Source organism: Cynocephalus volans, chromosome 13 (assembly GCF_027409185.1).
Source record: "Cynocephalus volans isolate mCynVol1 chromosome 13, mCynVol1.pri, whole genome shotgun sequence".
NCBI classification, from domain to species: Eukaryota; Metazoa; Chordata; class Mammalia; order Dermoptera; family Cynocephalidae; genus Cynocephalus; species Cynocephalus volans.
In genome coordinates, this window is record NC_084472.1 from 29,347,926 (window position 1) to 29,361,478 (window position 13,553).

The 13,553-nt window shown below is 36.8% G+C and overlaps 1 protein-coding gene across 1 annotated transcript in view; it reads right to left on the reverse strand.

The window, feature by feature from the left end:
• CCDC178 (coiled-coil domain containing 178) overlaps window positions 1–13,553 on the reverse strand; it is a 452,087-nt gene that overhangs the window by 311,601 nt on the left and 126,933 nt on the right. The window contains exon 12 of the mRNA XM_063077500.1: window positions 3,304–3,487. Coding sequence (XP_062933570.1) covers window positions 3,304–3,487 — 184 coding nt within the window. The remainder of the gene's footprint in view (window positions 1–3,303; window positions 3,488–13,553) is intronic.

Sequence of the window (13,553 nt, forward strand, 5' to 3'; positions counted from 1 at the left end):
CACACACACACACACACACACACACAAATAAATAAATAAATAAAACCGGGGGGGGGGAAGAAGAGATAAGAACCACAATTACTTGAAGTTGATGCGACAAGCAAACAGAAAGGACATTGTTGGGGGGGAGGGGGGAGGGAGGACGGAGGGAGGTTTTGGTGATGGGCAACAATAATCAGCCACAATGTATATAGACATAATAAAATTAAAATAATAATAATAATAATAATAAAAAAAAGAAAAGTCCATTTTATAATCATTTTTATATATTATCAGTTTCATCTGGAATTGTAGAAGCTGCACAGAACACAAATCAAGCTTTATTAGAGCTGTTGTGTTCTGTTGATTGAATTAGAGATGCTCTAAGTAGATCTTTACTCGAAGAAGGTATGCCCTCAAATAAAAAAAGGTTCTGACCTTTATTTTATTCAAATAAAGAGCCTATGAGTCTTGTCTCAGAGGCAAACCAATAATTTTGAAGGTAGGGCCATAATTTTTCTCTAAAGAATAGATTGGGACCGTTAAAATATTTGAAAAGTATTCAAGGGAAGTCACAGATCTCTAAACTATAAAGTGATGAACCAGGTTATGTGAACTAGAATAGTCTAAGGATGTAATACACTGTCTTTTTCTAGCATTAAAAATGACCCCCTAATATGGTTATTTTGAAGTTTTGAGCTTGACTGAATCCTTGTTGATCAGCGTATAGGTCTAGTGTCTTACTGACTACACCAAGCCCAGCATCAGATGCCGTGTTCCCCAAATTCTACTCAGTTAACTAAAAGCTATCCTACTTCAGGCAAATCACTTCACCCTCAAAATGATTGTGTTAATAACAACTGCACAGCATTGTGCAAATTAATTAATATGTATAAAGATTCCAATATAAAATAGGCTTGTAGAAAACTGTCTTCCTTTCTATTCCATTCCTTTCTTCTACTAAGTTTCCACTTAGTTCTAGCACTACTCTAACCTGAAACTCGCGTAGCCTGATATTGTCACTTTTCTACAAAAATTCGATTATGTTCAAGGAAAAAAACCCTTTTAGATCATACAGCTTGCACAGAAGCCTGTAACCAGTCTTGAGAAGTACTTAAGAGCTGGTGAAACCTTTCAAAATTTTTTTTGTTTCAATGTCACATTCTTTAGATATAATTCTGGATGGTTTTCTGTTCATTCCATCAACATCATAATTGAATACATATTACCCTTTTATTCTCTCCTATCCCAATTGGCTAATTTTTTCCTGGGACTTGGCCACACACCTCTTTTCTGAGTAGGTCAGTTATTGGAATTGAAGGTGTGGAAAAATTGAGACAAATCATCTGTAATAGCTGGAAGTTTCTGGAAATTGTTAGATATTCCTGATTGCTTCTATTCTAAGACTGTCTAAAACTTATTCGGCATTTTACAGATACATTAACTTGAGAGAGCACAATTCAGAAATTCTACCTCCAGGCTTTCAAAAGGTTATTTCTCAGAGCTCCCCGCAAGTGATATTGCTGTAATTGAATTCTAGATGACATGGATTAAGGACTAATTTCAGTCAAGGATCAAAAAATATAGAAAGTTGTCTACAGAAAAACATGATGCCCAGACTCAGAATGTTATAAAGATTTTCATTAACCAGTCAATGAAAGAAAATAGGATCTTAAACAAGCAGAAATCACAAACTTGAGTTACTATGAATCCACATTATCTAAGGACAATCTAGAAATTTATTTTGAATTCAGTACTGCTCTGATGAAGATACGCATGTATCCATTATAGAAATTTATGTTCAGGCTCAAAGATGACCAGGTGTATTTAATAATTAGTAATAGTTCCTAAATAGAGAAATTTTTTTGCTGTTGCTTCTTTCCAGTTATCTCTCTGTTCCCATGGGGTAAGGAATGGACATGATGAGCGCTTTCTTCAATTTGGCATAAATAACAACTGAAAGGATAACATTCTATTTAGGGGGGGCAAAGCAAGTATTATGGAGTTATATCAAACTTTGACTTAAGTATAAATTCGATTTTACGGCATCAGGAAAATTTAGAAAAATATATAATTTAATGCCACATTTCAATGAGTGCCTCAAATAAATGAAGCCATATGCCTGATGAATTAAATGCAGTTTGTGACTGCTACTGGGAAAAGTATGTGAATGATGCCAAGGGTTTACAGTCAATTGAAAAAATTGAAGTACATCAAATGGTCAAATAAGTGGATGAGTATGTCTTCACTGATACCATCAAAATGGAAAAAAAAATTAATGTCCATAGAGAAACACGTATTAATGAAACATTTAAAAACTATATAATACTACAGTATTATTGTATATATTAAACCATTTATATAATTATGTACATTATATTTTTAAAATAATCTTAAGTTTAATTTTTACTATGCATAATATTTACCTTGCTTACTAACTTTGTAACATGGGAGATGTGACGAACCCACTGAATATCCACAGGGAGAGACAAAGGTACAGTACACCAAGTCCACTGAACAGCTGGATTCGATGCGGGAACAACACCCCAGTCTCTCAGTATAGAAACATTTAATGGCAGATGATTTACATGTCATAAATTTAAGTAGTCACTGAAAATAGTGCTGGCAACAGGTCTTGGACATAGAGTATAGACTGCATATTTTCTAGGTAATTTTATGCTCATAAGTCTTTAACAAGAAAATACCAGAGAGGGGAGAAGTGTGCATGGGCGGTGTGTGATGGATGGAAGCAGCCTGCTAAAGTGGTCATCCAGATGAAGTAAAATGAGGCTGACTTTGCAAGTCTCTACAACAAATGGCAAGGAGTGGCAATTCATCATATCTCTCACCTAGGAGTGGGTTTGAGGCATGTGAGCAGTTGTTTCTGCAGCATTGTGGCCTACAAATTGCCTAGTGCTCTGGAATTCAATAATTTGCAGACCTGATGTAGGTCCTACCTATCCTTACATTACATAGGGTTGAAGGGAAAGTCTCAGAATCCTCTCTTCCGACCATAGGCAGGAATTATCATGTGTGAGACATAGAGGATGAAGCTGAACCAAGCACCACACTCCTGGTGCTCCAGGAGTTTACGGCTGACAATAGCAAAAAGTAGGCACACGTGCTGATTAGCTACATTGAACCTCCACCCTCTTCTACTCAAGATGGGCTTTTAGAGAGAGGTGGTTTTCTTCTGATTTATCGGAAGTTACTTTTTGAAAAGATGATTAAGGTGAAATCTGTCAAGATTAAATCAATAAAATTCAGGTTAATTACTCTTCTTTTCTTTTTTTCATAACTAAGAGGAACGCAAAGATACACAACCTTGAATTTTCTTCTCCCTTCTGCTATTTTATCTTCCAGTTCTTCAGTTTTATGTTTGGTTAGGTGGAAAAGAGCACTGATGTGATAAGCCTTCTTATAGAGTTGTTTGAGAAAGTCATCATTCTTTGTCTTCATTCTCAACAATTTTTGAATTTCAGACTCATACTCTGCTTTTTTCCTTACACTATATGAATAAAGCAAAAAAGATTAAAATGATTATTCCAAGAGAGCCAATATTGAGGCAAATACATTTAATAATAGTAAAAAAAAAAAAAATCCTATCTTATGTTGCCAAAAATACAAATTAGGCCATTAACTAAAAGTTGAATGCAGAAAATATGTACCAACACTCCATTTTTTTCTGCTTCTCCTGTTGGTTATTCCTAATTGTCAAGCTTCTCAGGATAAGAGCATCAATAAGAAAGGCTTATAGAGTCCCGATGCCTGGCTTTCAGAACATTCAAAATGCCTTCTATACCTCCTTCCATCTCCCTTTTGACTTCCATGAAGGTTAGTTTTACTAGAGAACACTTTAAATGAAAGAGCCAAAACTAAATCCAAAATATGGACTAGAGCAAGGTTTCTCAACTTCAGTACTATCGACATTTGGGGCCAGATAATCCTTTGTTGTGAGGGTATGCCCTGCACATTATAAAACATTTAGCAGCATCTCCCCACTAGATGCTGGCAGCAGTATTTTAGTTGCAACAACCAAACATTGCCAAATATCTCTTGCTGAGCATACAAAATCATCCTGGTTAAAAACCACATAGACTAGAGCAATGGTTCTCAACCCTAATTGCACATTATAATTACCTGCAAAGCATAAGACTTCATGCCTTCAGAAATTCTGATATAACTGGTCTGGGGTAAAACTGGCATCACTGTTTTTAAGCACCCCAGGTGATTCTAATATGCAACCAGGAAGCAAACTATCGAAATGGACTAGAGCAAATATTTCTCAAGCTTTGGTATGCATAAGAATCACACCCACAGAGAGCTTATGAAGTCACAGATTCTAGGCTTCACTCTCAGGATATGATTCAACAGGTGCAGAATAGCCCTAAGAATATGCTCCCAGGTGATGTTGATGACACTTGGTTGCAGACCACACTTCATTAAAGCAGTGCTGCTCAAGAGAGTAGTCAGGGTGAATATGAATGATTAGCTCTCTCTTAATGAAACACAGAGAAGATTGAATTAATGTGGCCAAATCAGCTGCTGGGTAACAGCAAACAGTAAACATGATGGTGATGAGCGGCATTGATTCCTCATTCTTGCTTATTCCAGAATAGGATGTAAGAATGATGTAGAAACCAGAACAAACACATTCAAGTCAGGATATAGCTAGATTTACAAATGAGGTAACCATCTCTGTAGAATAGAAATGGAGGTGAAATTTAAAGCAGGAGTGGAGGAGAAGCAGCAGAAAACTGGCTGAAGGGATTCCACCAGATGAGTGACCAGGGCAAGGTCCTTCACTCACAGCAGGACTTTGCATAAGCCATGCTTGCTTGTGAAAAAACCAACTCACTGACTGGGACTGCAGATTTATAGAGAGGTAGGAGCTAGGGCAGGGAATAACAGACCAAGAACACAACCAAGCTGCCAACTGTATCAGCAACCACAATAATATAATCCCTGATATCATCTTAGGGTAATTATTGGGAATCAGAAAAGATCACTATAAATGGCAGACTTTAAAGACTGATAGATTGGGATTAAACAGGGTTAGGTAGAAACAATGACAAAACTTTAATCAAAAGAGATGAGGGACTTCCAGTCAAGATGGTGGAACAGAGAGTCTCCAGCATCACTCTCTCCCAGAATCAACTAATTTACAACTATTAAAAAGTAACAACAGCCAAGCTGGGGCTGCTAGAGCTCAGAGGAAGAGGAGGAGAGACCTACGGAGTGCATGAAAGCCAGAGAAGCCACAATGAGAGAAAGAAAAAACCTCTCTGACCATTTTGAGTCCTGGCCACTTCCAGGCTGGAGCTGCTGAGCGTATGGAGCAGGAACCAGCAAAAGTACAGATGTGCCCTTTGGATGAAGTTGCTTGGAGGTGGCAGGGGAGAAGAGGGCCTTCATGGCACCCAGGCTAGCAAGATCACTAATAGGGTTCCCGTGAACCCACATACGAGCGAGGAGCCACAACAACTGAATAAAAGGAGACACTCAGAGGCTGGTGAGTCATCACAAGGGACCACAAGGGACCAGCATACAGCTTGTCCCATGTGAAGTGTTTGCAGCACGGGCAGTGGGGGAGATGGGCCCACTGGGAAAACACCGGGGCACAGCAAGGACAGCTGATCTGCCCCCCAATCAGCATAGGACCACTCAGAGGAGACTGGTCAGGGATACAGAATTGTAGAGGGTGCAGTTTGATGAAAAGACTCAGGCCCAGACCAGAGTGTTTCTATACAGCCCAGGTACACTGGATTTCACTAAACCTGGAAGTACCTATAGTCAACCATTAAAACCTGAGCTGCACAAAAAGCCTTCCTCAGGGAATCAATAGCAAAGCAGCAATTTAGCTCAACCACAGAGCTCAAGTACTGTTCTCCACAGGAAGTTCCCCCACTTTAGAAGTAAGCAAAGGACAACAAATTAGTTCCAGCACAGAGTTTAAGTGGTGGTAACAGCAAATAATCCAACACAGAACTGAAAGAAAAAACAGAATACCTATAACCAGAGACAAAGTTCGATATTAACTAGTAAAGGTCTGATTTCACCAAAGAACACCCATAACACCTAGAAGGACCAGAAGTGCTCTGGGTTACCAAGCCAGAAAGGGGGGACAACCAGGCACACCGTCAGTGCCATGGGGCCTGCCCAGGGTCTGGAGGCATGGAGCTGCGGACTGGACCCTCCGCCCACAACCAGGCACACCGCCATCACCACCAACAACTAGGTAAGGAACATGCCAAAAACATCACCTCCATGTGGGTGGCCCACCACAGCCACCACAATAACCACAGCTGCCACGAAAGCAGCTAGACACTACAACCACCATGTGGATGGTCTGCCAGCCACTGGAGTACATTGACACAAGAGAGTCATCAGCAGAGACCAAAGAAAAGAAGATTTCTCTCTCCACAAAGCTCATTCCAAAGTGACAGAAGAAGCATCTGCTCTATTATAACAGTGGGGGACCTGAACACACCTCTCAGCATTGGGCAGAACATCTAGGCAACAAATCAACAGAGTAACCATTACTCTTTCAGAAAGATAAAAGGAATCTAGGGTAATTAGAGGGGGAAGTGGGGAGGGAGAAGGGGATAGGGAGAGATTGGACAAGGGGAATAAAGAATAAGTATGACTCAACAATATATATGCTAGTAATATTGATTTGATCAACATATCTCACAGAAAGAGAAATACCACATGTTCTCACTTATTGGTGGGAGCTAAAAATTAATATATAAATTCACACACACACATACACACATACACACACAAACCGGGGGGGGGGGAAGAAGATATAACAACCACAATTATTTGAAGTTGATACAACAAACAAACAGAAAGGACATGGTTGGGGGGGAGGGGGGGAGGGAGAAGGGAGGGAGGTTTTGGTGATGGGGAGCATTAATCAGCTACAATGTATATCGACAAAATAAAATTTAAAAAAATAAAAATAAAAATAAAAATAAAAATAAAATAAAAAAAAAAAAAAAAAAACATATCTCAACATTGAACCCCCAAAATATGTATTATCAATTATGACTCAATAAAAATTTTAAAAAATAAAGAAAGAAAAGAGGTAAGCAAGAACATGTGTTTGTATGAGGGGGAGTGTGTGTGTTAGAGAGAGAGAGACAGAGATAGAGACAGAGACAGAGAGGAAAGACATCTGCTTATTCTAAATGGGAGACTTCAAAAAAAAGACATAAGATACATTAAGAAATATCTTGTTACCAAAGACCCATCAATCAGATCATGAATCGAATTCACTCTAGGTGTTAGTTTTATAAAACACTTCGACAAGAAACTTAAGTAAATATATTTAAAATTCTCAAAAATCTAAAGAAATAACTATGAGTATAAAAGAAAAAGAAATCTTGACATGCAGTAGAAATGAAACAAAGACAGATATGTGTGGAAGAAAACAAATTATAAAATGGAAAGGAATAATGAAAAGAGTTTTGAAATAGACCAAAAGAACTCCAAACTGAGCAGGATCAAGAGTTTTAGATTAATATGTGGGAATAAAGTACTAAGAGATTCACCCAGAAAGCAGCACAAAGAAAGTGTGTGTGCGTAGATGCACAACGAGGTATACATGTGAATGTTTGTGTTTATATAGCATGAGTTTACATAAAAAGTTCATGGAAAAATACAATTGAAAGAAAATATGAATCTTTTCATGACCTTTTTAAAATAATCTGTATATGTATATATGGGAATACATGTGTGTTTGTGTACACATGCATATCTATTTTTGTGCGTATATATTTTTTGTTTATTGTGTGTATGTGTATAAGCATGTTTATCTGTGTGTACGTATGTGTATTTATGTATGTGGGTATATATGTTTGTGCATGTTTATACATGTATGTGTCTTGTGGAACACAAGCACAACACGTGTGAAGTGGAGAGTGGAGTATGTGTGTATGCACATGTATGTGTGTGCACATGTGTTTGTTAACAGACATCCCCTTTGATTTGCAGAAGAAGCAATGATGAGATGATTTGTTGTCTAATGGCTGGAGAAATTTCTAGACTTGAAAAAAAAATAAGACCACAGATCAGATGATAAAATAGGCTGTGACTACTGATCACTACAAAAACAAAAAAATCTATAGTTAAAGACATTGTGATAAAACAGCAGAATATTAAAGATACAGAGAAAATAAAGGGGAAAGCCACATAGGGAAAAGACATACAAAGCGATGCAACAGATGCCAGAAGAAAATGATTATGTTCAAGGATGAGCAAAAGTAAATGTCGAGCTAGAATTCCATACATTGCCAAATTACTAATCAAGATTGATGAGCAAAGTTGGTGTAAGTAAAGAAGATTCACCACTAAGCTCTCATGAAAATAGCTATTAAGAATTACTTCAGTTATAGTTGTTATGACAAGCAAACAGATATGAGGTTGTTGGGAGGGAGCGGGGAGAGGGAGGTGGGAGGGAGGTATCAGTAATGGGCCACAATAATCAACCACATTGTATATTGATAAAATAAAATTAAATTAATAAAAAAAAAGAAAAAAAAGAATTACTTCAGTTATAAGGAAAGTGAGCCAAAAAGATAAAGAAGGTATAAGAACAAAAACAAAGAAAACTTTCAGCAAAGATAAATAAGTATTGACTGTGAAAAATTAACTATTATTTAAAAGTGAAACTAAGCAACTGCAAAAAGATGGGATAAGTGTGAAGATGTTCAACACATACTTAATTTTTGCTAAAATATGTGCAATACTCAGGATGATGACAGAATAAATAATTTCAGATTTTATTAGAAATGTTCATAATATCTAAATATGTTTTCAAAGTAAATGGTATCACTATTAGGCTTGTAATAAAACCTAATACACCTATCTAAAGTACACCTATTAAGATCATAAGATTATATTTAAAAAACAAGATTCAGTGTTGCCTGCAATATAAAGACCTAAGACTAACCACTCAGAAAATTTGAAAATAGACATTGGTGCAGCAACATTAATTTCACAAAATATAATTTAATGTGCAAATCATAAATAAGAAAGATGAAAATAAATGTTAATTAAAAAGAAACAGGAAATAAAATAATTGTTTACTTTAATGCCTCTGACTATACATTCTCAAAATATGTAGAGGAAAAAATGCAGAATTATAAAAAGCAGATCAACTATCAGACTCCTACCAGAATATCACAGCATGTAATAATTGTATTATGTGCAAGTAGGCTAGGAGAAGGAAGTTAACTCTCATTTGATTACATCAATACTCTGTGAATTATACAGGACGATGATTAGCTTAAAACAAGGGTGATGTGGGCATTAGGACTGAAGATGGGGAGGATCTGAAACACTCATCAGAAAAGCTGAATTGTCTAGAAATTTCTTGGCAGTGCTGAGTGTCACTTGAGATTTGTGGTGATAGAATTTGAGTTCTACTCAGAAGCAAATTTATTGTGATGCTAATGATGGTTAAACACGAGGGCCTCCAAATGGCCCAGCCCCTTGCAAAGTCCTTTGAGTGTCACTTGCAGTGTTTTCACAAGGTCATATATTTTTATAAAGTTTGTAAAAACAAGATGTATTTTAACCACAGTTGATTAAGACCATTCTCTCTTTCTGTCCTCTGTCAAGTGGTGTCGAAGTGGCTGTGGGTATTTTGTATTCATAATACTATATTTTCTCTCATAAATTGACCCCATATGCTATAACCTTTAGGGACCTCCAAACCAGGATCCACCCCTGGTGCGACTAATTAGCACAGTGGTGCTTTACTTTAGCCATATTCAACTGCTGGAAATAGTTCAATGAAGTAAGCTGATGGTTTAGTTCCATGATGGGGGTTTTCAAGTCATAGAAAGGAGGTCTTGAACATTATTTAAGCACGTGTTTTGATAGAATATAACTAGGTTCTGTAAAAAAGGAAAGAAAGACAAGAAGGTGAGATAGACAAATGTAATAAGGATGATTGATTGGTTATCTTGAAGTGTCAACTAGTTGTTAAGGTGAGGGTATTAGCAGAGTAAGCAAGCTGGAAAGATAGGTGTTTGTTATCAGAGTGGATTTTTAAAACAGAGATCAGATGACTCCATTATTGGAAATGACATGATCTAGAGTAAAACTATAAGAGTATGGCTGATGTAGGATGAGAGAAAATATTGTTGGGAATATGGAGATCTATGAACTGAGAGTCCTAGGTATTACATGGACTGTATATGCACCAGATTCATATTTTTATTGCCTCTGCAGAGGTAGAGTTGGAAAATAGAAATAGGAAGAGTGATTTATTCAAAAATTCTTTAAAAAGAAAATGGTCTATAATAGGCTAACATATGGGGCAAGTAGTTAATTTTGAATGATACACCATTTTTAATGCATTGTTTTTTTACTTTTCTCTATTAATATCTGCATTTAAAAAATAATTAAAAGCAAAAGAGTTTAAGGATATTTACTCAAAAGTTTGCTGTGAAATGCTGAAAAAAAGTAAAATTCTACACTTCTGTGAAGTCACTCAAATTAATAGGCTGCTAAGATATAGCTAAGTGGGTATGAAAAACACAGTAGCCTATGGATTCATTCTAAACATTCCAGGCTATTTAATAATTCCAATAATGCTTTAATTGGTATCTCTACAAATAAATTACCATCCTGTTACCTCTTGACAAACACATTTCATAAAATGTATCAATGTATCTTTACAGTGCTCAATAGCTTTTTTGCTTATTTCCCTCAATTATCAACCCCATCCTTGGATCACAGAAGATACAATGGCATCGCCTTGCTTGAGGTACACTAGAAAATTAGAAGTAGACATTCAGAATATTTTACAGAGCTGGAATGCAAAAAAATGACTATAAAAATTCGTACCACACAATTAACTTCAAGCAAACTAGATTTAAATCTATCAATTCGAAATCATCTTAATAAGTTCATTTTCCTTGATGTAGGTTGTTAGAGCATGTTTATCATGTGAACAGGCAAACAAGGGAAATTATTTGCTCAAGTCAAATGTCTCAAATGTAAAGGGTCCATTTATAATGGATGCTGACTGGTTTGAAAGACAAAATTATCCAGTTATACACTGTTGCTGTGAGGTAAACAATCATATATCACCATCATCATCACCAAAAGGTCTAACAAATATTTTGTACCCAGGGTACTGAACAAAGTTTGTTAACAAACATGGCATCTATTTTTTAATGGTGCCATTTCTAAAGTGAACTATATATGAGCAATAGATCATATTTAAATAGTATAATAGTCTGGGAATGGCATCAAATGATGATATTGTATGCTAGTGGAATCTAGTGCATATAACAATTCAAATCTGGGGAAGTTTCATGGGGTTAGTCACTAGACTTACAAGGTCAGTGATTCACTTTTTCTTTTTTTTATTATTTTTAAACTTAAGGAAAAGAAGAAGTTGGGACTAAAGAGAAGGTGATACAGAAAAATAGTATAGTAAAAAAGAAAAAAAGGAAAGGGGTGAGAGTAAAAAGAGCAGAGCTCTTCTAAGGAAAACAATGGACACAGCCAAATGTAGAGACAAAGAATTAAGTAATGCCATAAGCTTTTGACATTTTTTAGAAGTAGTTGGTAAGTGTTGTATTCATAATTATCTATGACATGTCAGAAAAAGGAGCCAAGACTACCAGGGGAAGGGAGGCAGTGTCGTTAACTAGAAAGAACATAAATTTTGGAGTCAGGTAGACCTGTATTCAAATCCCCATTGTTTCTTACATAATTGTTGAGATGGTTTCAAACACAATTTCTTTATCTGTAAAATTAGCTTAATAATACTCATTTCAAGGTTGTTATAAAGACTAAATCTAAATAAATTGAGGGTAATATGCACACTGCTTACCCACATTGAATAACACAAATGATTCAATAGTTTTTTGTTAATTAAAAAAGTATATAAGAACAATGTGGATATTTATAGTGCTCTCTGGTTTAGTGAGATGGAGCAGAGTAAGAAAAAATATTTATTAAAAAAGCTAAATAACCATAAATATTGCTCTGAAATGGAAAGAGACATCACAGGTCAGTGTAACATCAGAATATATAGCAGAGAAAATAGGAACAGAGAGATACTGAAGTAATGGAAGAAATACAAACAAACTAATATTTGGCTCTTAGTCACTCATTATGTTGTTTATTCAAACACCTTTTGAGACACACACACACACACACACACACACACACACACACACACACACACACACACACACACACACACACACACACACACACACACACACACACACACTGCCTTCAAGCAAGGAGCTCAGCCCAGACAGGAAGCAACAAATAAGAAAACCAAACAGTAACTGTACATAGCATGGTAAGTGCTAGGAGAGAAGGACATGGAAACAGAAAGGGTTAGTTAAATGGATCCTTGTTGAGCATTGATTATAAGTCAAGTTTTCAAGTGCTGTGCTGGGTGATTGGGATACAAAGATGAATTAAAACAAAGGCTCCTAGTTTATACTCTCATGAAGGGAAAAAGAAATGAAACACAGATTCCTGTGCAATAATAAGTGGAATAGTGAAAGAAGCACTTAGCACTGCCTTAGTTTGTGGATAGGGGAAGATAAGTCACCAAGAGGGGAAGCTTCTGGGAGTAGTTAATGTTTGAACTATTGCATGAGTAATCAGTTAATCACAGTAAAAAACAAGCTGAAGAAGAAGAGGAGGGGAGGGGAAGTAGTGAGGGAGGAGGAAGGAGGGAGGGTAGAGAAAGAGAATTCCAATCAGAGGAATACCAAGGACCAAGACTGAAATGCAAAATTATATGATTTTTGATACATAAGCATTTTAATAGGCTAGAACATTAAGCTCAAAGAAGGGAGTGGTAATAGATGAGCCTGAAGGTGAACAGGTGACAGATTACAGTGTCATTAAGCTATCAGTCTGGGAGTTTGAATATTATCCTACAGGTGGTGGGGGACCTCTGAAACTTTTTTAAACCATTGAAGGCAAATAATGATTTGTTCTTTGTAGATAAATTGTGCCATATATGCTTGTAGTGGATTGAATTGTGTCCCCCAAAGCTCCCTGAGGCTTGGATTGTGTCCCCCAAGTTTTGCGTATTGAAAGCTTGGCCCCCACTGTGACTATTGAGAGGGTGGGAAATCCTATTTCAGTGGTTGAGAGGTGGAGCCTTGAGGAGATGATTGGATTGTAGGACCCTGCAATAGTGAATGGATTAAAAATGGTGGTCAGGGGTGTGGTTCTGAGGGCTTTAAAAGAAGAGGAGAGTCTGTCTGTCTCTCTGCTCTCTGCTTCCACCATCTTGCAATGTGAGACCCCTGGGTCACTGTTGCCACCACCAGATGGGCTTGGACTTCCCAGCCTCAGAAACTGTAAGCAATAAATTTCATTTTCTTCTTAAATTACCCAGTTTGAGGTATTTTGTTATAAGCAACCTAAATGTACTAATACAGAAAATTGGTACCAGAGAAGTGGGGTGTTGCTTATAACAAGTACTTGAAAAAGTGGAACCGGTTTTGGAACTGGGTGTTAAGGAGAGGTTGGAAGAATTTGGAGGACTCAGAAGACAAAGAGATGAGGGAAAGTTT